This window comes from Phragmites australis, chromosome 3 (assembly GCF_958298935.1).
Source record: "Phragmites australis chromosome 3, lpPhrAust1.1, whole genome shotgun sequence".
In the NCBI taxonomy this organism is placed as follows: Eukaryota; Viridiplantae; Streptophyta; class Magnoliopsida; order Poales; family Poaceae; genus Phragmites; species Phragmites australis.
In genome coordinates, this window is record NC_084923.1 from 2,791,561 (window position 1) to 2,814,776 (window position 23,216).

Consider the following 23,216-nt stretch of genomic DNA (forward strand, 5'->3'; position numbering starts at 1 on the left):
AAAAAGGCATATGTATGGAAGCTCGGGCCAATAGCACGATATATGACTCCTCGGATGCTCTCTTTCTTAGTAACCCGTCCACACCCCAACTTGTCACTTTATTGCCATTTGTGTGCCTCTTATGCTCTATCCCTCCATAGGCACAATGTGTCCACACCTAGACTCCTCACTGTAATGCTCTCTGTCCATCTGCATCTATCTACCTCTGTATTACTGTTCGAGCACTATAGCACTCGATACTGACAGGTTTGAGGGATGGCTGCGGTTCGAGCTGAGACTATATCAAGTACTACAATGATACAGAGAAGCCTGATACTTTAAATTTAGTATCCATAATACTGTTTATAGGTACTATAATACTGTTTATAAAAGATGACAGTAGGTTTAAAATAAAAAGGAGAATAATAAAAAATAAAAATAAAGTAATTGTTAGAGATAAAAAAATTAAAAGTACTATAATAGTGTTAAGAGATATTGTAATAAGTATAGATGATAAATTTTTAAGTATTTATTAGAGATTATATCCTCCTTACACATAACAGTCCAAAATATCGTTCTGAATTTATTTTATGATATTTCAAAAGTAATGTTTTAGAATACAATTTTCCATGCCGTCTGTCTATTCGCTTTCGAATTAGTTATTTTGTTAGTTGTTACATATTTTTCTATGAACATGATACCTCTAGTCAAGTCCCAGTAATCCAGTTCTACACGCTAGCATGGTTCCCCTTCTCTCCCCCGCGCACCACGCGAAAAAGTAGCCGTGCAAACGAAGAGAATAGCTGCTGCAAATATGGCACCACGTAAATATAATACTGTAGCTCATATTCGATATACAGTGTATCGAATATAGTTGGGTCCGCGTGTCATCGTCTCTTTGTTGTGTCACGTCTTGTCGAGTTTTATGATGTCGGTGCTTTCGGCACGACTGTTTGTGTTAGTACTAAGTGTGTTGCATGTTGCTTTTTTTGCTGAGTGTGTTGCTTCTGCTCACTATAAGGTGCATGATGAGGAGTAGCAGCAGAGGCGTGGAGTAGCAGAGGCAGCGCAAGATGAGTAGCGGAGCTCAGACGAAGAGCAACAGCATAGCGCGAGGTGAGGAGGACCAACGACGTGAGGAGAGGAGGCTTAGCAACGCGAGATCAGTTATAGAAAGTATTTAGGTTAGGTAATTAATTAATACTTAGATTAGTAATAATAATTAGAAAAAATAGATTATTTAATCCATTCAATTAGATTTGATAAATTAGAATATTTAGATTATGTATCTAATTAATATTTAGATTAATAATGATAATTAGAGTTAGTAGATTATTTAATGTGTTTAATCACGCTTAGTAAATAATTTTAAGTTGATAAATTAGAGTACTTACGTAGTTACGTTGTATTTTATTAATACTTAGATTAGTACTTACGTTATGTAATCCATTTAATTGCATTGTTTTTTTATTGAATCATGAAGTTTGATATCATTGTCATGGCCTATAGTTATTTTTTCAAGCTTTTTCAGCTACGATATGACGAGAATCACATGAAAAAACTGATTTTTACAGGACAGCAGGTACAACAATTATATGTGATTTTCAATTACCACAATAATTGGGTGGGTTCACAACCCCTAGTGGACACAATCTTCTCAGACCATGATGACACCTCCACCTACAGTATCAACTCATCACGAGCACATCATTAACCGTACGCAGCAGATGCCTAACTGGAACGGAACAGATGATTTTGACTGAGCTGCTGCAATGCAGACCGACAACTTCACCGAGGTCCTAAGCGGTGAGAATGCAGACTGACAGCTTCACTGAGGTCCTAAGCGGTAAGTACTTCTAATATCTCGATACATCTGGGGGTTCACAGTGGTACCAGTATGGTGAGACTTTGGCACATCGAACTCCATTAGAGCACGTACTACACTCGTCCACACTTCCACATGAGGATCTTTCATCATAGTACATGAAGGGCTGAGTTAGCGGGTTTGGATACACGTTCGGTGAGGGTCCAACAGGGTATGACGATGATGATGACGAGCAAAGACACACGTGGTAGGACCCAGCGCAAACGGCTATGACGAGGGCCACACACTCGTCAGACACTTACACTCCTAGGGATTACGTGCGGCGGCATTGTCGTTGAGTAGCCATTACAATTATTCGGTACACTTGTACTTATTGTTACGTATCCGCCAGACGCTTACACATGTATTATTCACTATATTGTTGTAGTCATCTTTACTATGTCTTATACACTATATTGTTAACATAAATATTTTTAATTTATTTAATATTTATCAAATAATTATGACACATAACTTTATTTATTAGTTATTTATTATGAAATTTTATATATCAATTATGATATTTAAATAATACTTATTTAATACTATGTCTTATACATTGTAACCCATATTCTACACACCGTGTGCTAAATACGTTTGATATTCGGTACACGGTGTGTCAAATATGGGTTACAGTGCCATATTCAGCACACTATATGCCGAATATAGTATGACTCGTGTATTTTCGGGGTACGATGTACTAAAAATTATTTTTGGTAAATGATATATCGAATATCGAAACTAAAATTATAATACGTCAACATATTATCTATTTTAACTGATACATTTAAATATATTATTTATTTTTAGATTTTTACCCCTGCAATGAAATGGTTTCACCGTCCGCTCACCTCTCTCTCCAACAGTCGCACACCGCGTCCCCGCCGCGTCCAACGCGACCACGGCCCGCCCGGGGCGCGGAACGCTGATAAACCCCCAAGGTTTTCAAGAGGGCAAAGCATAGCAAAGCGGGAATGGCAAGAGATTCCACCGACGGGTGGGTCCGGACTACGTCGGGCCCCACCCACACGAGCTCGTAAGCCCGCGAGCGTGGAGTCGGTAGGCCGCGTGTGCGCGAGGCAGAGCAGCGCGCAAGGCGCAAGGACCGAGAAGCCTGACGGAAGCGAGAGGGGTCCGTTGCAGTTGCTCCGCCTCCTCAAGTCCCGTCCAATTTTCCTCTCCCCAAACAACGGACTCATCTCGTCTTCTCCTCGCCCTAGCCCGTCACGAAGACAACGAAGAAGAAACCCCGAGGTAGTTATTTGGTTCTCACGCCCGTCCCCGTCCTACTGTTTTAATCAATCCGCTACTTGTCCTTCCTTTTTTTTGTTCTTGATCTACTCTACTAGTGCCATAGTATTGTGTTGTTCCCTTCCGACGATGGTTTGGGCTTTGCAAGTTTTACAGTCCAGCGAGATTACAAAATTGTGATATTTACCTCCATCGCTTGGGTTTCTATTTAGGCACATTCTTTGATTCTTTCTCCCAGGCGCCGCTGCAATCCCCAGTCGCAAAACTCTGGTGTTTCCGGGGCCAGATTGTGTTTTTGATAGGCCCGGCGTCCTCCATGACGCGTCCCCAAGAAGCGCTCTCCGTTCTTGGTCCAAGTTCGTGGCCAGCGTCTAGGTCTCCCCGGTGATCGGCTGGTGCAGCGGCGTTCGGAGGAGGGACCTTTGGCCACCGTGGGCTTTCTTGGGGCTCTGCGAGTTGAGTTTTTCCTGTTCGGAGTGCAGTTTTCAGAGGGTTTTGGGGGCGGATGAGGTCGACGGCTGCGGCCTGCGGCTGCTGTTGAGATCAGTTCCGACGAAGACGACAGCGAGAAGATGCCTGCTGCTGGCAAGCGCAAGTCACCCGAAGATGCCCTTGAGTGGGCCGAGAAAAGACTAGGTGAAGAAGACAGCGATGCAATTGGGGAGGGTTTAGATGATTTTGCGTTCATACAGGACTTCTTGGAATCTCTGGTGGATACAACGAATGTTGTGGTGGATGAGAAGGAGAGTGTGGTGGATGACAAGAGGTGCGGCCGTGATGCTTACGACGAGGACGACGACGACGACGATTGCGTCATTCTGGACGGTGACCCTGATAAGGCGGTTGCCGTTGCCAAGGAGGGACCTGGGCGAGATGCCTCAGAAGATGAATTGCAGATAGTCGCCGAGAAAGGAGAGGTATTGCTCTCTTGCTTACTTCCTTTATTTTGTCTCGTTGCGTTTCGGGTTACACATCGTCATCATGGTGACTCACTAGAGATTGAATTCCAAGTCATATGCCTACGCCATCATTGGTTTATAGCGCAGAAAGATTTTGAGTGGGTGCGCCTCTTGACACTTTGCGCTCTTGTTATGTAGCTATTGTATTTCGTTTCAATATGTAGCTATTGCATGAAGATTTATATTTCACTATCTACGAATTTGTTTTCAGAATCTAGCTGCTGAGCCAAAGTTTAATTGATTTCTTTTTTGGCACTGTTGAACCTATCTTTTGGTAAAAAATTAACATTTGCATGGGTGCATATGCTGTTGTTAATAATTATTATTTCTGAGTAACTTGTTAATAATTATCATTGCCGCAAGACACTGCTGTTAATGTCTAGTTTTATGCATCAACTAACTCATCCAAAAGTTTGAGCTGTTACGGGAAGTTAGGCAATCTACTCATACATTTGAATGTTGTGCTGCCTCCTTGTAATGCCGCACATTATGGATGTCTTTTATGGGTTCCCTTCTATGGTATTTTTTCGAATTGCTAGGCTTATGCATTCTAGAGCCATCTCAAAGCTACAACTTTAAAGAAGGTATACGTGACCTAACAATTTTATATTCCTTTTCAGTTAGCATGCAGGGATTTCCCTCACCCACGCCATCTATGTGTTAGCTTGCCATTCAGCACCAGTTCTCATGCAAACCATTGTAATATGGTCAGTAGTTAACTCCCTTTCCTCTGTTTGTATTATATAATCTATGATGTCTATGTTAGCACGTAGTCAATTCCTACTCTTTCCAACATGGACACATTGTCATATTTGTGCTTATTTCTTAAATGCAGTGCCACTGTTATGTCTGTGATTCTCCTGCTCCCTGCACTTTCTGGGGCAAAGGCTTCATGCTTAACGATCATTGTCATGCTACGGATAAGGATGCAAAATGGAAGAAACTTAGGCAATTATCCAAGTGCAAAAGCGAGCTGATGTCTAAACGGGGAAATATCCAGAATTTCTTCCACTCAAGCTCAACAACACCTTCCTCGCAGCCTGCTGCAAATGTGATCTTACCTCCTACAGGAAGATTTCCTGTTTCAAGTATGCTGAGCCAAAATCAGCAGGTGCCTCCTACTATGTTTCCACAGAATTTGGGGCAGGGTATCTGTATGCTGGGACTACCATCTCCTATGCCAAGAACTACAATCCCGCTCAATGGATCCAAAAGAACTCAGGTTGCTCCTCCAGTTTATACACCCTCAACTGTTAATCATTTGCAACCTTCTGTTCCTAGCTATGGCCGAATGCAGCCAGCATACGCTCGTGCATTTCAGACTGCACAAGTACCACCAGGAGATAACAGTGCTGGAACTTTTCAGAGTTACCGCTCTCTGCTTCGTCTCAATGCACCAATAGGATCTCAGGGACACCATTATCAACCTCCATCATATCCTCAGGTTGCTCCTAACACGGTGGTTGGTAGTGGAGTGCCGTTTTCACGGTGCACCTCACTGGCCACTCAAGGAACACAACACCCGCAAGATCCATCAGCAGATACTATATTGAAGAATGCACTTGCTAATCTGGCATATGAACTGGGAGTACCTGATTACAATATCGACCAACCACTAGGTTAACAGTCAGCAAGCACTCCTTCTCAACCTCTAGATCCTAATCAGCTACTTGCTCAAGCTAAGGCGGGCCAAACTATCACAAATGAGGCCTTCCGGCGGGCATAATTTGCCAAATCATGCATCTGGCGGTATTGCTCTTTCATCTGGTTCTATTCAGACTAAGTAGCCCTTGTGCCAATTGAATTCTCAGAGCAGTCTTACTCCAAGTGAAACAGCTCCGAGTACTTTTGTAGCTTCCCCTGCCTTGAAACATTGATGGAAACTGATCATCAGGGTGTCCTGACTGTCCTCAGTTTTAGATTCTTTGTTCCCTTTTTGTTTTGTTCTTAGTCTTTTTTTTATATTACAGATAGGTTTTATATTACAGATAGGTTATCATCAACAAACTTCTTGGTAGGCTGTCTGTGGAGAGTAGAAAGGCACTCTTTTAGGAGAGAGCTTGGATCTGACCTTTCTAGCGTAACGGCTTAAAGCTGTGAATTAATGGTCAAATTTTCAGTGCAAGACATTCATGATAGTCCTTCATAGAACTTGTGCCGCTTGCTTGTATATTTCATTGCAGAAAGATGTTTACTAATGGCGATTGCTCTGATTTTTTCTTTTCTTTTAACAAGGGAATTGCCTTAATGTTTACCAGGTTTTGTTTTTGGATATAGATCCTAAATTCCTAATCAGCTTTTTACTGTCCAGCTTCCCTTAGTTCTGTTCTATTACTTTGTTATTAATTGCAGAACAACTGCGAATCTTGATATATCAAGATTTTTAACTTTCTGTTAGTTGGATATGTTTTCTGGTGATATAGATATTAGTGGCTAGTTTCTGGAACATGTTTTACATGGAACGCCCTTGTACAATGGAAACTACAGGGGTTACTTTCACCTAGGAACAGATATTCTGTCTTTCAAACGAGATGACCTCTCCGGAGATTAAGCTTAATCACGACAACTTACATCTGGCATTAACTCTCTATGGATTATTCTCTGTGCTTCTTCGGCCGTGCGTGCCTCAATTGCCGCTCGAGCGCGTTAAGATCGATTTAGCTCCGGCCGGCATTCCGGTGCTGTCGTCGATGCGTATGTGCATGCTCCGACCAAAGGGTCGTGGAAGAGTGGCTTGCTAGAGAGAGGGGCGTACAGTCGGTAGTGGTCGACGGGGAGTCTGCGCTGGCGAGGTGGGCTGATGGGGGGGGGGGGGGGTCTAGCTGAGCGGAAGTGTTCGCCGGGAAGGAAGGATATCTTCAACGGATACTTAAAAATCTGTTCCTTATAATATTATTACAGTATCCTCTAATACTATTACATTATCATTTATTTTTTTATCTTCAACAACTACCTTATTTTCTACCTTTTATTACTCTCTTCCTCCCTTCGAACCCACGTGCATACTCAGGAAACAGTGATGGAGGCTCCATTTTCTATCGGTATAGTTGCCGCTGCCGTTTCCCAGTCTTCCCACTCCCGTATCACTGTAGAGCCTGTTTCCGACTCAGTTGGAGAGCAAGCTGAGGCACAACTATCGACATTTCTAACGCTACAGTACTTTACAGTATGAAAACTGACTCACTTGGAGATGGCCTAAGAATGCTACGTCAGCGGTGTCCAAGAAGTGGCGGGATAGGGACGTGCTCAATGGCCAAGCAGCAGTCGACGTGCCAGTGGCGGCCCCCACTCTCGAAGCCTCCGCGTCAACGCACTCCTTGTCGGCGTCTCTGACTGATTCGTTTGACATGGCACCTGCAGGCCACCAAGAGAGAAGATGAGGAAGATATGAGAGAGTAGTCATTTTCCGTGATAAGTTACGTCAACTAATGCAAAAAGAGAAAAATACCACATTATAGTGAAAAATAGTTTAAAGTGACAAATAAGTAAGGTTTTATCGGATCAGTGATATATTAGCATATCATCTCTGAGATGGTGATTTTTTTAGATGTGTCACTAGCTAGGGTGGTAAAAATGATAATTAATCCCTCCCTCCTTTAGAGCATGTATATCTATTGGTGTTAAGAAAAAGTTAAGGGAGAGAAAAATAAGTTACCATCGGTGCTAAGGGATGTAGGTATTGATGCTAAAGTTAGAATGTATGACACCAATACTAAGATTTGCTATTTGTGTTAAACTTTATTTTAGTAACAAAATTAAATATTTTAAATCACTTTAAATAAATACAAATTTAAATAGATACCAAGGGATACAATATAAATAGTTAAAAAAGAGATAAAACTATCTAACTATCTTTAACGTCTAATAGAGATAGTAACAGATGTACATGCTCATGGGATCGCGGGTGCCGCTCCACGAGCCGCCGGTTTGACCAGTGAGATAAATACGGTACTTCCCTAACAAAGAGGACCTGGGGGTGGACTGGGAGAGGACAAAGAGCGAAGGAAGGAAGGGGGCGGCGATGGGCGGGTGGAGCTGGTTCTGCTGCGGATCGGTCGCCGGTGCCGGCGGGGTACGGCTTCCCGAGCCGTTCCAGCTTCCGGCGCCCTTGCCCAAGTGGCCGCAAGGTTTGGTGCTTGTTCTCTCTCTGTCTCCTCTTTACTACGCCTGCTTTCCTTGTCCAGGCTCGTTGGTTATTGAACCAGTTCGTTAATCGTTGCTACCTGTTCGGCTAGATGATGTTTCTTGATTGAGCTGTAGCTGTTTCGTGTGGATTATCGATAGATTGGATGCTTTCTTTTGTTAAAGTATTGGCCGATTTGTTCGTTTCCCCGTTTGTGCAGGGAATTTGTTTAATGATAACTAGCAGAATCGATCCTGGTTAGTTACTCTAGGCGCTTCTGCAGTGATGGTTGTAGCATGGAATTCACATCTTGTGGCATGGTCGTTAAAGGTTGTTTACTCCTTGCAGCAGTTGAACTGAGAAAGATAGAGAGATGAAGTCCTGTGAAGATGGAATTTTGCGGTTTAGAATGTGGTTTCCGGCTGCTTTGGTCATTGATTCGTCCGATCCAAGGACTTAGTATAGGAATCTGTTTGCAATCGGCTTGTTGCAGTGGCTTTTGCCACTCGCTTGGTGCCTACCTTGTTTCTATGTTATTCCGTGTTGGTTAGCCGCTAAGGCACAGAATGGAAGTGGTGAAGTAGTTGTGATTTGTCTAGGATCAGTCTGCTTTACTCTGAAGTCTGGTGGCTTAATTATTAGAAGGAAGCACCTGAATGATCGAAGGTGTCTGTCCTCTCGAGGGGCACAGGGTAATTTGCAATCATATACTATATGACTCTATGAGAAGTATCTAGCCGAGCAAAATCTTTAATTAAATTAGATTTTTCATGCAACTCAAAGTCAGTTCTTTTGGGCATGAAGTTGCAACTGGAATTATGTTCTTAGTTGTGTCACAAACAATAAACGCGCTCAAATAAAGTTGCATTTCTCAATCTGCTTGGATTTGTTTTGCTAGGCAGATTGCTTTCCCGAATATGCGAACCTTTTACTAACCTTGTTCGGCAATTCCTTCACAGGAGGGGATTTCTCTAAGGGCACAATATGCATAGGAGAGCTTGATGTTGTAAATATTACCAAATTCCGGAGTATATGGAGCTGCTCAGGAGCTACATTTTATGAGCCAGAAGAAATTCCTGATGGTTTCCACTGCCTTGGGCACTATGCCCAACAGAATGACAGATCTTTACAGGGATTTCTTCTGGTGGCAAGGGAAGTGGCTAGCCAACAATTGATTAATAGCAGGCCCGCCCTTGAGAAACCATTAGATTACTCCCTTGTTTGGACTAGCGCTGACTTAAATGAAGATGACAATAGTGATTGTGGTTGCATTTGGTCACCATCTCCACCAGATGGGTACAATGCCCTTGGCTATGTTGTTACCAAAGGGCCAAAGAAGCCCTCAGTGGAAGCAGTTCGATGCGTGCGACGCGACCTCACAGATGCATGTGAAAACTTTAGTTCAATTGTAAATGTGGAGAGTGCATGCCACGTTTGGAAGACAAGGCCTTGCCACCGTGGGGTGACAGGACAAGGTATACCAGTTGGCACATTCTCCTGTGAAACAGATTCAGTCAATAGTGAGGAATCAAGCACTCCCTGCTTGAAGAACATTGACTCAAATTTGAGAGCCATGCCTAATTTGGAGCAGATCCATGCACTGATCAAGCACTATGGGCCGACTGTTTTCTTCCACCCACAAGAGACCTATTTAGCGTCATCAGTTTCTTGGTTCTTTGAGAATGGAGCTACACTGCACAAGAAAGGTATAAAGATGGGGGATGAAATACTTCCTGATGGCTCAAACCTGCCTGCTGGTGGAAAGAATGACGGCGAGTATTGGATTGATCTCCCTGATGATGATAGGACTGAGTTTGCCAAAGTTGGCAATCTGAAGAGTGCTGAGCTCTATGCTCATGTTAAGCCAGCTCATGGAGGGACCTTCACTGACATTGCAATGTGGGTGTTCTGCCCGTTCAATGGGCCAGCAACAATCAAGGTTGGGTTTGCAAGCTTTGCTCTACAGAAAGTTGGTAGGCATGTTGGAGATTGGGAACATTTCACGCTCCGAATCAGTAACTTCTCTGGTGAACTCTCATCCATCTACTTCTCGCAGCACAGTGGGGGTGAATGGGTGGATGCTTGTGATTTGGAGTTCATATCAGGAAACAAAGCGATCGTTTATTCGTCGAGGAATGGACATGCAAGCTACCCCCATCCTGGCTGCTATCTGATGGGATCTGAGAAGCTTGGTGTCGGAGTAAGAAATGATGTGGCACGAAGTAATCTTTCAGTTGACTCGTGCACGCAGTATAAAATCATCTCTGCAGGTCACCTGGGAGATGCTGTTGTCGAACCATGCTGGCTGCAGTACATGAGAGAGTGGGGACCGACCATCACATACAACTCACGTTCAGAGATAGACACGGTACTTAGCTTCTTACCGTTCTTTCTCCGGTTCACGGCGCAAGCAATCTTCAACAGCCTTCCGGTAGAATTGTACGAGGAGGAAGGTCCTACAGGACCGAAGGAGAAAAATAACTGGGAAGGCGATGAGAGATGCTAAGTTTTGTCGCCTTCATGATCCATCCCAGTTTCCTACATATGTACCCTAAGGCTGTATTTGATGGAAAGACTGATATGTTATGCTTTGCCATAACATTTTACTACTAGATATTTTAGATCAATGTTGGCAAAGCATAAAGGATTCAAGACACTTGTCAGGTTGGACATTTCTCTGTTTATTCAGCTGGATGCAGTGGTGCCGTGCATGACCACTTGTGTGACTGCCAAATTGTGCTTGTATTGTACCAATTATGCTTTAGTTATTTTTAAACAGAATTTCTACCATGTTACTTTGAATTTCGTCACACACACAATTGGATTCTTGTTCACTAGTTTTTTACAAGAAACCAACTTTAAGCACTTCAAGAAACTAAAAACAGGGCCCCAGAGTTCTTTGCACCTACCATCTGTTTGCCTTAAATTCATTTGCTAAAAATCTGATCTACCACGGGAAGCTGGCCAAAGCCTGCAGTTCAGTTACATACATGGAACTGTACTGCAACCTATCATCTGTTCCATGCTATCCAAAAAGCCATAAGAATTAGGCCTATAAACGAGCTGAGCTTGAGCTTTTGAGCCTTGGCACCTCGAGCTCGAGCCGAGCCTAAGATTCGCCTGAACCTGCAGGCAGGCTTGTACTCAGCTCGATCAAGGCTCTAGCTCAGCTTGAGAAAGCTTATTTGGGGACATGTCAGTTCTGGAATGCAGCAATTTTCAGATATAGCAATGCAATAATAAAGAAAGATGGATTAAGCTCGAGCAGGCTCATTTACATAATGGCAAACAGCCTTACAGGACTGCAGAGCAACATGATAGAAGTATAGATGTCTTGAACTTAGTAGGATTACATTACATATGACAGATCACAAAACAACTACCAATATATCTTAATAGGAGCGAGTATGCCTTATACAGCTAGGCATGGGAGAGGTCACATGAAAGCACGGGTAATAAGTGAACAAGTTGACCACCGAATGGAATAACAAATTGCTGCCCACTATCGAAATTGCTGAAGGATGTTCAGTTGATTGCAAAGAAATAAAATTAGCATCATCCTCCTGTGGAAGAACAAAAAGTAAACGAAGATTAGATGTAATTTCCAGCTATTTTGGTAAAAGAAAACAGCAACACGAATCAGAATGACACGCGGGCTGGGAAAATTAACGAGGCCTAACGAGCTATTCAAGCTCGGCTCGTTGAGGCTCGCGAGCTTGGTTCGAAAATCCAGACGCCTTTTCATGAGCTGAGTTCGAGTAACTCATCGAGCCTAAGCTTTTTTTTTCTTTTTCTTTTTTTTTGCAGCACTAACAAGACGTAAGATTCTCGAGTCCTAAGCAGATATGTTAGACTTCGAGGTTCCTTAGCACCAGCAAGATCGCCTCCACGACGACAGGATCCATGCCCTGCAGTCTCTGCAGCTGCGCCTCGACGCCGGAGCCGAAGACGTCGCCTATGAACCGGTACACCTGAGCGAAATGCGGATCATCGGGCGACAATGGGAAGTGAATCATATCATCCCGCAATGAGGCATCGGCGAACCAGGCTTCGTTTGGTGAGGCGCCGGCCGGCCTGTTCCTCGCTGCAGTTTGGTGTCTCCATGAACCAGCCGTGAGTTGGCCAGCAAGCTCCCGCTGATGTGCACGGCCAGTCCACGCTCTGCTGCACGCCGCCTGGAACCATGCAGCTGATGGAAGTGGAACTAGTTGCAAGAGCCGCCGCGGCATTGCCGGGGTAGCTGTGTGGCCGTGGAAGGACAGCGGCGCGACAGGGGTGAGGCGGCGGCGCCAGCTTCTGAGCCTTGAGGAAGTGCTTCTTAGCGTGGCTGCGTATCTGCGTGGCCGTCTTGGTGGCGACGAACTGCTGGATCATCTTCAGTCGCGGCCGAATAGCAGCAGGGCGTGGAGGAAGCAGTCGTGCTCGTCAGCGGTCCACTTCTCCCGCGGTCTCGTGATCGTGTACGGATTCCGAGGCGTTTTCCCCGCCGCCACTGCCATTGATCCGCAGCAGCTCTCTCTCTGTCAGAGTGAGCACGTACAAACTGTACATGACTTGGGTGTGAGCTGAGTGTTACCAGTGTTTCGAATATATATATGTATAGGTGTTGTGCTGAGCGCTAGAGTCGATCGAAGCCGCGTTCAAGTCGCAGGCAGAAAAAATGCATCACGTGTGGCCGACACGGACCACCGACGTGGCTTCGTGCAGTGCGCGTGTTCAACGTGGGGATTAGGAGAACGCGCTGGCCCTCCATAGTGTTTGTGCCTCGAGTAGAGCTTGAAGAGGAGAGAGCATCCGGACTTCGCTCCAAACACTGTACCTCCAATGCCCACCCTAAAAAATTACTATCTGTATTTTATTTACTTGTTATTTTTACTGTAGTAATTTTAGCCTTCCGTGTTTTTTATGAAAAATTTATGAAAAGTATATCATACCAATAAAGTATATTTAATAACAAATCCAATTATATAAAAATTTTAAGTACGTATAAACTTTTTTAATAGAAAAAATATAAAATAAAAATTATTATAGTAAAAAATTAATGACAAATAAAAAAAACAGAAGTAGTAGGAGCCACGCAGCTTCGTGGGCAAACCTTTGCCGTGCAAACCTTCTCCACTCCAGCCATAACACCACCGCTTGCAGGCCACAGCTCCACTCGGTTCACGTTTTTTTTTTTTTGTTTGATGGGGCGAACCAAGAGGGAAACAAGTAGCGCTACACGCTGTGGGTAAAAAATGAACCAAGCATCACAGCCAAGAAAAAGTTCAGGCATCGGCTACACCGTGGAAGGCCTTAAATGATGAGTCGATCACGAGCAATCCCCCCCGCGCTGGCGCTGTAGCGGATGGTCTCGTTCATGTCCGCGCCCTGTGAACCGGAGGCAGCCGGCCAGCCCCTGGCTTTCCGATGGGCGCCGACATCCCGCGGAGGCGCGCGGCTCGGGAATTTCGCGAGCTGAGGCCTCGGCAGATGGTAAGATAGGAGCCAGGCCAGCCACCGCACGCGGGAACGCCGGCCGTGGCCCGTGGCAACGTACCACACCACACCCTGCCCGGAGAAGGGGCAACTTAGGGTCCGTTTGGTTGCTGGGTTCGCTCCATCTGTGAGACGGTCATTCAGGAGACGGTGTTTGGTTTGCTACTTGGGTAAATGAGGTGACCTGTTTCATCGAATATTCAACATAGATGCGAGAATCGGTTAGGGATATTCTAATAATTCATGATTTGGGTCAGTGTCATTGCTATTAGTATACTATTATTCTGCATGCTGTATTCTTGTTCTGTTTTCGCTGGATCATGCTGTTAGCCGCTAGTGTTGGAATTGCAGCATCACTGTCGTTGGTAGCTTCACCAGAAGAATTGGTCTGCACATGTCATGATATGATAGTGCACTTATATCCGTGTATCCCTAATCGATTAGACCATCCTGGATGAGTTACTAACCTCGGCATTCAGTAAACTGCCGAACCTTCATTCTGATGCCAAGGACAGTTCGGCAGCAGCTTGATATTTTTCTTTACTGATGATAGGAACAGTTGGTGTGAAACTCAGTAACGGAGACAGATCGAGAACAAGCACTCCAATCCGACGCCAAGGGAGAAGTAGTATGCATTGTTATTCCCTTCATTCTCCATTTAGCAAGGGAGATGTAGTATGCATTGTTGTTATACATACATGTAATGTACTAGTGTCACAAGCTCCTCCCACGGCGCCTACTGCATTCCCCCATGGATTGATTACACAGTTATTCAGGTCAGGGAACGCCCAGTGTTCTTCCCACTTTCTGTCTATCTCGCCCTATGGTGTTGGTACGTCCATCTATGCTGACGCTGTAAGTACACTGGCAGACACTGCTATCTTACCTCCCGTACTCTACTTCCTGCTTTGGGGTGGCTTTAAGGTAAGCCTCTCTATATACAGCTCGACCGAGTGGAGTACTCAGATACTAGCTGCATGAACATAGAGGACTTGTCCTCTAAAAGCCTCTGGGGTGTGTCAAACTCTGCAATTTTTCCTGAAACCAAAACCACGAGATAAATTATTTGTAACGACTTTACTGAATTCAAATGCTGTTCAGCCAAACTAAGAGAAATCAACAAAGGAGTGAAAAAAGAAGCACACTCGGGATAATGTAACTAGTAGGAACTAAAAAAAGGGTACTTGGTTAATTTCGTGGAAGAGTTCATACCATCACTAAGGACCAAGACTAGGTCACTGTCAATAACAGTGGGAATGCGGTGGGCAATGGTACAAACTGTGCAGTCCTTGAATTCACTGCGGATGATCTTTTGAATAAGATTATCTGTTGCTGTGTCAACAGATGCCGTTGCCTCGTCAAGCACCAAAATTTTTGCCTGTTTGAGCAGCGCCCTACCCAGTGCAATAAGTTGGCGCTGTCCCACACTCCAGTTATCCCCATTCTCCAGCACTACAAAAACACAAAAAATGTCCAAGAAAAATAAATAATTGCATGAAAATACTCCTGCTTACTCTTCAAAGAAGTGCTTATCAATTCAGAAATCAAACTGACCTGGACTATCCAGTTTCTCTTCCTTGGAACGAATGACCTCTCCTAGCTGACACTTTTCTAGTGCCTGAAAGAGAAGATGTTTCTTCCATCAGAATCATGCATATTCAACATCCGTATACCATCAAAGTGACCTGGACGTACCTCCCAAATTTCTTGATCAGGATGCTCTTCAAGAGGATCAAGATTCATTCTAATGGTACCCTCAAATAATGTAGGGTCTTGAGGGATGATGCTCAACCGTGACCGCAGATCATGAAGACCAATTGTGGAAATGTCAATGTTGTCAATGATAATTTTCCCTCCAGTTGGTACAATTAGGCGGAAAAGGGCCTGAATAAGAGTAGATTTACCGCTTCCAGTTCGCCCTACAATCCCAATCTTTTTGCCACCAGGAAACATACAACTGATTCCATGGAGAACTAACGGTAGGTCATCCTTGTAGCGGACCTGTCATATTTAAAAAAAGCAAAGTTAGATGCCAAAATTAAATAGACCAAATTAGATACAGATGGTAACTACTTATAGTAAAGAGCAAATAAATCGATATACAGAACACTAAAAATACGGAACAGCTTTATAAAAATGTTAAGAAAAGCCTCATCATTAACTGTCACTACTAATAAAGATTAAAGAGTACCTTGAGATCAATCAGTTCGATGTTTCCGTTCTCAGGCCATGAGGATGGTGGACGGAAGTCCTCAACAATTAGTGGTGCTTCACTAGGAATCTTGCAATATTGATAAATGCGCTCAACAGAGATAATTCTATTCTCTAGTTTACAGAAGCTCAATATCCACCTTGACATGCGAGCATTTAAATTAAGTCCATATGTGACAGCGAGCCCAGCCATACCTATCAATAAGGAAGTCCATTTAGATGCTGAAACAACTTTAACTGACACAAGCATCCAAGTTTCTACTGCATCTAACAAGATTGGGTGAAGCAAGTGCAAAACGCAGTAGGAGAGCATGCGAAACATAAGACATACTTGGTTCAATTGTGCCAGGAGGAAAGCTCACAAGTATTGCCATGCAGAAAGCAAACACGAAAGTCGAGAGCAATTCCATTCGCAGGCAGAGCCATTCAATAGCAGCAAGGCTGGAAAATAAAGGCCGAGCAAAACAGTCGAGAAGGTAAAGATTTCTTTTCATAAACCGTTTCTCTTGACCAAACCCTCTTATTGTAGCAGCACCAGCAATTGATTCACTAAACAAATGGATCACTGGAGACTTCTGGACGCTCAAAATCCTAGTCAGTTCCCTTGATGAAGCAATATAATACCTCTGCAAAGGTGATTGTAGTTGAGAGTTAGTAAAAACCCACTATGATTTATGAGAAACCAGATCCTTCTAAAATAAGTAATTACTTATCACTGCAATGGTGTTAACAAAAGTTTAAGAGAGGAGAGATAGAAATATCTCATTTGATACGCATTAGCATGCAAAAAAAAATCCAAGACATCAACAGTGAACTAATGACATACTCCCTCCATCTCAAAATAAATAGATGAAGTTTTAGCTTCTTCTATAATGTTCGAAATACATGACGTTCTACGATTTCGATGTAACTTTAGCTCAAGTTTTCCAATCTTACCCCCTCCATTAAGTAACTTCCTTCCCAATGCAAGTCTCATTTTTCACACAATAAATGGTATTAAAAGAGGGTAAGATGGTTATTTTATCTCTCACATTAATACTTATGCTCAACTCTAAAACGTCATCTATTTTGAGACGAATGTAGTACTAAACAGACAGTGGAACACATGCTGTGCCAATAACCTTGTTAAGGATAGGTTACATGAAAGGAAACTCAATTTATACTACCCATCTTGCAAAAGGTGATTAGAGTTCTAAAAATCTAGAGGCCGTTTACGCCATCCTATACCAATTTATCTAAATATCAAGAAAAGGCAGTTGATGATACTAAACTTCAAATTTAGGTAAGAATGCAATATCCAGTTATCACAGCAATTACCTGCATCCACATGCATGCAATAGCCATCGGGACTATAAGAATCAGAACTTGCCATGTGACTTTGCTCATAACAGCAACAATTCCAAGGAGTTGAATTGACGTTGATGCAAATCCACCTAGCCTGAACGCTATATCAAGATCCACAACACTTTGATCTACAGAAACCTGATATAAAGTATGATTCAGGAAACTTAGGAAGTACATAATACAAAATTATATTAGCATAAGCAAGATCATAACTTACTCGGTTCAAAATCCGTCCACATGGTGTGGTGTCAAAGAATGACATTGGCGCTCGAAAGACACACCTTAGCATTTTTACAAAAAGCTTCTGGGCAGCTGCTAAACCAAATGTAGCCACAAGAAGGCTTCTCACAAACACAAACAATGAACTTCCAAAAGCAAGGGACATATAAACAACCAGAAGGACCACACTATCTGTCTTGGGAGCATCTCCTTCAGTTTGTGGGTTTGCCCATGCCATCCACCAGTTGCTCGCAATCTGAAGCACTTGGAACAGGGTCTGAGCCAAGATAATGAGTGGTATCAGTGTACCTTTGTAGGCTTCCCCCATGTATGACAAATAAACATTTAAGCTAACTCTTCCTCGCTCCCTTTCCTCCTCTTGGACAGTGCGCTTCTTCTTACGCTCTTCATTCTTCTTTTTTTCCTTTATTCCCCGTGTATTAGATGGTTGACCATTTTCACACACCTTGTTTTTCAAGTTATCAATGTTGCTAATACTTGGTGTCAACCTTTTGTTAGGAATAGAAGAAACTGTATCTCCGTCTGAATCTTCAAAAATTTCCATGGTCTCAATAGCTTCCCTATGAGCAGAAACCAAAGCATTGAAATCAGTTCCAGCTTGCAAAAGATCGTCATACTTTCCAGCTTGGGTGATATGACCATCCTTAAGAACCTGTACCATGACAGAAGCATAAAAGAGAGATCAATACAGGACCCCTTAGCCCATGAATAGTCCCATGAAAACTAGTACTAATGATAACTAGCTCTTATGTAGAGGTCATATACATGGTTAGCTTTCAACAGAAAAGGACGGATGAATAGCATATTGCATTAAACAACTCGATAAGCTGATGAAAATGGAAATAGAATACCCATTTTGCAATACTTATCATAATGGATATGAGAATATGGTTACCACTTACCAGTATCAGGTCAGCAGCTGGTAGAAACTCAACTTGATGGGTTACATAAATGACTGTTTTGCTTGCTAGTGCACTCAATACATATTCCTGCAACACAGAAGCAGAGGCGTTATGCAACATAAACAGCTTTAGAAATAATTAGACTAAAGGAACCGTGGTACCAACCTTAAATAATTCACTTCCAGTGTGAGCATCAACAGCACTGAAGGGATCATCAAGCAAATAAATATCAGCGTCTTGGTAGAGTGCTCTCGCAAGCTGGACTCTTTGTTTCTGACCTCCACTCAAATTGATGCCTCTATCACCAATGATGGTCTGATCTCCATATTGGAGCAACTCAAGATCTTTCTTCAGAGAGCAAGCCGCAATAACTCTCTTATAATGTTGCCTATCCATTGGACTGCCAAAAAGAATGTTCTCCTCAATGTTACCAGACTGTATCCAGGCAGTCTGAGGAACATATGCTGCTGTGCCACTTACCCTGACCTGAAAAAGGAGGCGGGAAGGAAAATGTAACAGAACTGTTATCTGAACGAACAAAAGTATTTTATATATGTAACTTACCTGGCCACACAATTTGGGTATCTCGCCGAGTATAGATGATAATAAGCTCGATTTGCCAGAACCAATGACACCACAGACTGCTACTCGCATGCCTCTCACCACATTAAGGTGTATATCGGAAAGTGTAGGTGTTGGAGAATGTGGGTTCCACGAGAATGTGGCATCCTTAATATCGATTGCCTTATCTGTACTGCATTGTGGAACACTTATTGTTGCATCATCCGGCAATTCTTCTTGTTGCAAAAAATGAGACAGACGGTCCAAAGACACCCTCGTCTGTGCAATCATGGAGATGAGATCCGGGAAGTTCCTCAGAGGCTCTTGAAGGATCCTAAATGTTGCTAAAGCAGAAAGAACGCCTCCTGCAGTGAGCTGGCCACCGAGCAATATACAAGTCGCAAAAGTTATGACTGCGACAAAGATTGGCGAACTCCAGAAAACAAATGTAACTGCAGCCTGTGAGTACAGAGCCCACCGAAGCCACTTGCATTCCACGTTTCTCATCTCTTCCAGCTGCAGCCGGTACCGATCCTCCCATGCTTGCAGCTTCAAAATCCTCATATTCTTCAAGCACTCTGATGTCTTGCGCATGCGCTCATCCTTGGATGCCATCAACTTATCTTGGTAGTGCTCCTGCAGCTTTGCTACAGGAACAGAGGCAGCGATCGATAACGCAGTAGCTATCAATGTTGAAACCATGGCGATCCCGACGTTCTTGTACAGGATGGCGAGAGCAAGAATGATCTGCAGTGGAAGCATCCAGATGTCATGAAAGTACCATGCATAGTCCCCCACACGCTGCACATCGACCGCCATGTAATTCACAATCTCACCACTTGTGTGGCTCTGCCGTGAGCCGTTTGACAGTCGGAGACCCTTCCTATACACCATGGCTGTCAGCCCGGACTTGACATGGATCCCCATAACGTCCACACCCAAGTACCATTGTCGAGCAGTGAACGTCTCAAGCAACTTTGCTACGAAAAATATGGAGGCAAGGATGTAACCTTCATGGGGGAAAGCAACGTTGCCGCTGAGGTAGTCTACAAAGTAGCTGATCAGGTAAGGACCGACATATGACACAATTGTGTTCACAGCAGCAAACGCGCCATTGATCACGGCCTCTCGCCAGAATGACTTCAAAATTGCCCATGCCAGTGATGGCTCCCTGCTGAGGTGTTCTAGCCGCTGGCGCTCGTAGTGAGAGCTCATCGCCTTGTAGCACGATTTCGAGCGGTCTTTGTGCGCCAGCAAGGGTATGTCAGCCAACTCAAGCGGTCGCTGCGCACCAATTGACAGCAGAGGACTAAGCCATGACAGTGTTGCAAGGCTGACTATCCCTGCATCACTGTAAGGAGTCACCCTCAAGCACCCGGGCTCCTCCTCTGCCTCTCTGTGCTGCCTACCAAGCAACAGTGGCTCATGTACACCGTTGGCATCTGTAAACTCAAATTCTAAGCCGGTGGAACCCATCACACCAACCAAGCACAGGAACCCAAGGGCCGGCACGGACGCGAAGTTGGCAACCATATGCGCGTAATCCACGGCACGCGCCTCGTGACCCATCAGCCACCTGGACTCGTCGTACGCAATGCCAACGCAGAGCGCGAACGCGACCACCCACCAGACCCGCACCAGCGCCGGGAACCTGACCCAGCCGACGGCGCGGGCCTGCAGCGCGAGCGCAAGCAGCGCCGCCCAGGCCACCGCCTGCACCGCCGGCAGCAGCAGCGCCCCCGCATCGACACGCGACCCGGCCACGGCCACCTCGTAGCTCAGCGCGGCGACCTGCGCGAGCAGGGCGTAGGCGCAGCACGCCAGTGCGGCCCTGTACCACGCGCCGGCGCCGGCGGCCACGGCAAGCCCCCCGTCGCCGGCGCCGACGGGGACCCCGCGGCGGCGGGGCGCCTTGAGGCATGAGGCGCAGCGGGAGGCGAGAGCGCGGGCGGCGCGGAGGAGGAGCAGGAGGGCGGCGAGTGCGAGCAGCGAGGCGTGTGCGGCTGCGGCGGCGGCCTCCGGGAGCGGGAGGGAGGGGAAGAAGGGCGGCATTGGTAGGCGGTGGGAATCAGGATGGGAGCGGGGAGGGGTTTAAAAGGCATTGGGCTGGGGCGCAGCGGCCTCGCCACGGCAGGCAGGAGGTGCGGCCGCGACGCGAGCTTTGGGCGGCGGATTACAGCATCGGTGGATGGCAACAAACGAGGCCTTTGGTCGCTAGCTCCCCTCCCTCCCTCCCTCTCTCTCTCTCTCTCTCTACCCTGGCCTGGCAGGGTCGCCTCCTTCGAGGAGGAGAGAGAAGGCTCGCTCGGATTCCCGCTAGTGCGGATGTGCTGATGCTCTTGTTACGTCTTCTCCTCACTGATCTCACTCACCAACTAACTCTCTCTGTTTCTAGGTCCCTCTCCGAGCCACCTCTCCGTGCCCATGGGGACGGAGGTGTGTGTGGTAGTGGGGGTAGTAGGTAGGTGGCGTGCGGAGGATTGGGGGGATGGATCGGTGGAGCGAACCGGCGGGGGCGGGGGTGGGAGACGAGGCGGAGGAGGAGGCGGGGGTGGGTTAGGGCCGTGCTTTTCTTTTCTTTTCTTTTTCTCTGTGTTTTTGGCTTGCAAACAGATCGGGGGCGATGATCGGAGGAGAGGGCATGCTGATGATGGTTTATAAAGATAAAGAGGAGAGTTCGTAGTGGGCTTTTCTTTCGTGCTTGCTATCCTACCCCCTTATACTATCTTCGTTTTTTTAATACTATTTTAGCTTTCGATATAGAATAAAGTTATAATAAAAAAATTATATATAACATATTTATTCCTCTCAATTTCTCTAATATTTAATTAATAGCACATAAACCAACAATTCACTACACTCATTAAATTAAAACTCCACTTTTCAATAACCTTTAATATAGACACTCTAATAATACACCACCTTAAAAACCTAAAACAACATCCGTTAAGAACAAAATCAAATTCCTAAAACGACATCTATTTAAAAACGGATGTAGTATTTGGTTGCAATTGCATGCGGATCCAATGTCGGCTCTTCTTCTTTTTCTTTCTCCTATTTTTTTCTCTTTTTCATTCTTTTTTTCTCCTATGCTTTTTTTTTTGCGGGGGTTTTTTCTCCTATGCTAAAAATTAAAGAGGTCTTGAATTGCTCCCAATGTACCGAGGTAGGGGCTTGCTGCATCATCCTCCTTAGCGCATTAATTTAGCCTTTTCTTTTACTTTTTCAAAATAGTCGGCTATAGAGTGTAGTGGAGTACTATTTATTTAGCCTAGGTGAGGTGACTCCTGTTGCGCGGGGTTATTTGCAGGGCTCGCCGACCTGCCGTGGCGTTACGGCAGTCGGCAGGCGAGAAAACGGGATTTCGCCTTTGGAGTAGGAGTACAACACCTCTTCCTTTGGGCCATCTAAAACCTTGTGCCCGCAGTCGGCAATTCAGATTTCTCAGAAAGAAAAAGAGATGGCATTTCAGATGATAAGAATGACGTGGAGTGAGGGGGAGAAAGGGGCTGCTGCTGACGCGGGAGGGAATCAATAGGGGGTGGTGCAATGCAGTTCAGACTACCGCTTGCCTCAGAATTACGGCATTGCTGGTGTATGTCAATGATTCGCAACAGTACGACGAAATCACTGTGTCACGCTTGGGCTGTATCATCTGCAGTCGTAACTCCTAGTATCTGAACAGTGACGAGTGTACTTGCATCACTGCATGCGAGTGAAAACGTTCCATCATCTCCAAATAAGAAAGCAGAAACGGAGAGCCAGATCATCTTTAACTGATACTTTGTAAATTTATTTTTTATAATATTGTTATAGTATCTGTAGTATTATTATTTATTTTTTTATTTTTAACAGCTATGGTATTCTTTAACTTTTATTATTCTCTCTTTCGAATCCATATATAACATCTATAAACAGCGTTACGGTTCCTCTCCATCCTCACTGTTTCGCTAACACTGTTAATCTCTATCCTCGTTATTTCCTTGTAGCGGTCGATACGACCTCTGCTTGAGTCGGCCTAACAGAACTCCGCAGGGGCATTCGGTGGCCGCCAGTACTGGAACGAGCGCCGTGTGGGAGTAGAATACACGTACGTGGCACACTGGCACATGCACGGCCCCTGCGCTGGCGCAGGCGTGCGTAGGTGCAGCGGCACGAGGGGGGGTGGGGGGACCGGAATATCGCGTGGCCCCATACGAATGCGCCGTGATTTTCCTATGATGTGGTGCGCGGTGGGCCGGGCGCCCGGGCGAGAAGGGTCGACCGGCCGGAGTCGGCGTTCGGCGATGCATGTGTTCGAGGTT

The 23,216-nt window shown here is 44.9% G+C and overlaps 3 protein-coding genes, 1 long non-coding RNA gene and 1 pseudogene across 7 annotated transcripts; 3 read left to right on the top strand and 2 right to left on the bottom strand.

Annotated features, from left to right (window-relative positions):
* Positions 1–2,784: 2,784 nt before the first annotated feature.
* Positions 2,785–6,363, top strand: LOC133911559 (RPM1 interacting protein 13-like). 4 transcript variants are annotated; one of them, XM_062353854.1, is made up of 5 exons: positions 2,785–3,097; positions 3,333–3,749; positions 3,807–4,011; positions 4,674–4,760; positions 4,889–6,363. In XM_062353854.1, exons 2-5 carry the CDS (start codon positions 3,667–3,669, stop codon positions 5,675–5,677), a joined length of 1,164 nt encoding a protein of 387 aa, XP_062209838.1. In that variant the 5' UTR covers positions 2,785–3,097; positions 3,333–3,666; the 3' UTR covers positions 5,678–6,363. The 4 variants fall into 4 exon arrangements, with proteins under 4 accessions (XP_062209838.1, XP_062209836.1, XP_062209835.1 ...); XM_062353852.1 differs by having other exon boundaries at positions 3,307–4,011; XM_062353851.1 differs by having other exon boundaries at positions 3,333–4,011.
* A 1,650-nt stretch (positions 6,364–8,013) lies between these two features.
* Positions 8,014–10,978, top strand: LOC133911561 (hypothetical protein At1g04090-like). Its single transcript, XM_062353857.1, has 2 exons — positions 8,014–8,180; positions 9,136–10,978. Exons 1-2 carry the CDS (start codon positions 8,075–8,077, stop codon positions 10,680–10,682), a joined length of 1,653 nt encoding a protein of 550 aa, XP_062209841.1. The 5' UTR covers positions 8,014–8,074; the 3' UTR covers positions 10,683–10,978.
* A 430-nt stretch (positions 10,979–11,408) lies between these two features.
* LOC133911562 (protein REVEILLE 5-like) lies at positions 11,409–13,036 on the bottom strand (annotated as a pseudogene).
* A 290-nt stretch (positions 13,037–13,326) lies between these two features.
* Positions 13,327–14,457, top strand: LOC133911563 (uncharacterized). The gene is made up of 2 exons (XR_009908665.1): positions 13,327–13,833; positions 14,208–14,457. It is a non-coding gene; the product is annotated as an uncharacterized LOC133911563 (long non-coding RNA).
* On the bottom strand, positions 14,277–21,531 carry LOC133911560 (ABC transporter C family MRP4-like). The gene is made up of 11 exons (XM_062353856.1): positions 18,916–21,531; positions 18,517–18,837; positions 18,352–18,438; positions 17,427–18,101; positions 17,183–17,347; positions 16,197–16,491; positions 15,846–16,060; positions 15,350–15,655; positions 15,209–15,272; positions 14,867–15,106; positions 14,277–14,692 (listed from the first exon to the last, which is right to left on the bottom strand). Exons 1-11 carry the CDS (start codon positions 20,962–20,964, stop codon positions 14,589–14,591), a joined length of 4,521 nt encoding a protein of 1,506 aa, XP_062209840.1. The 5' UTR covers positions 20,965–21,531; the 3' UTR covers positions 14,277–14,588.
* Between the last annotated feature and the right edge of the window lie 1,685 nt (positions 21,532–23,216).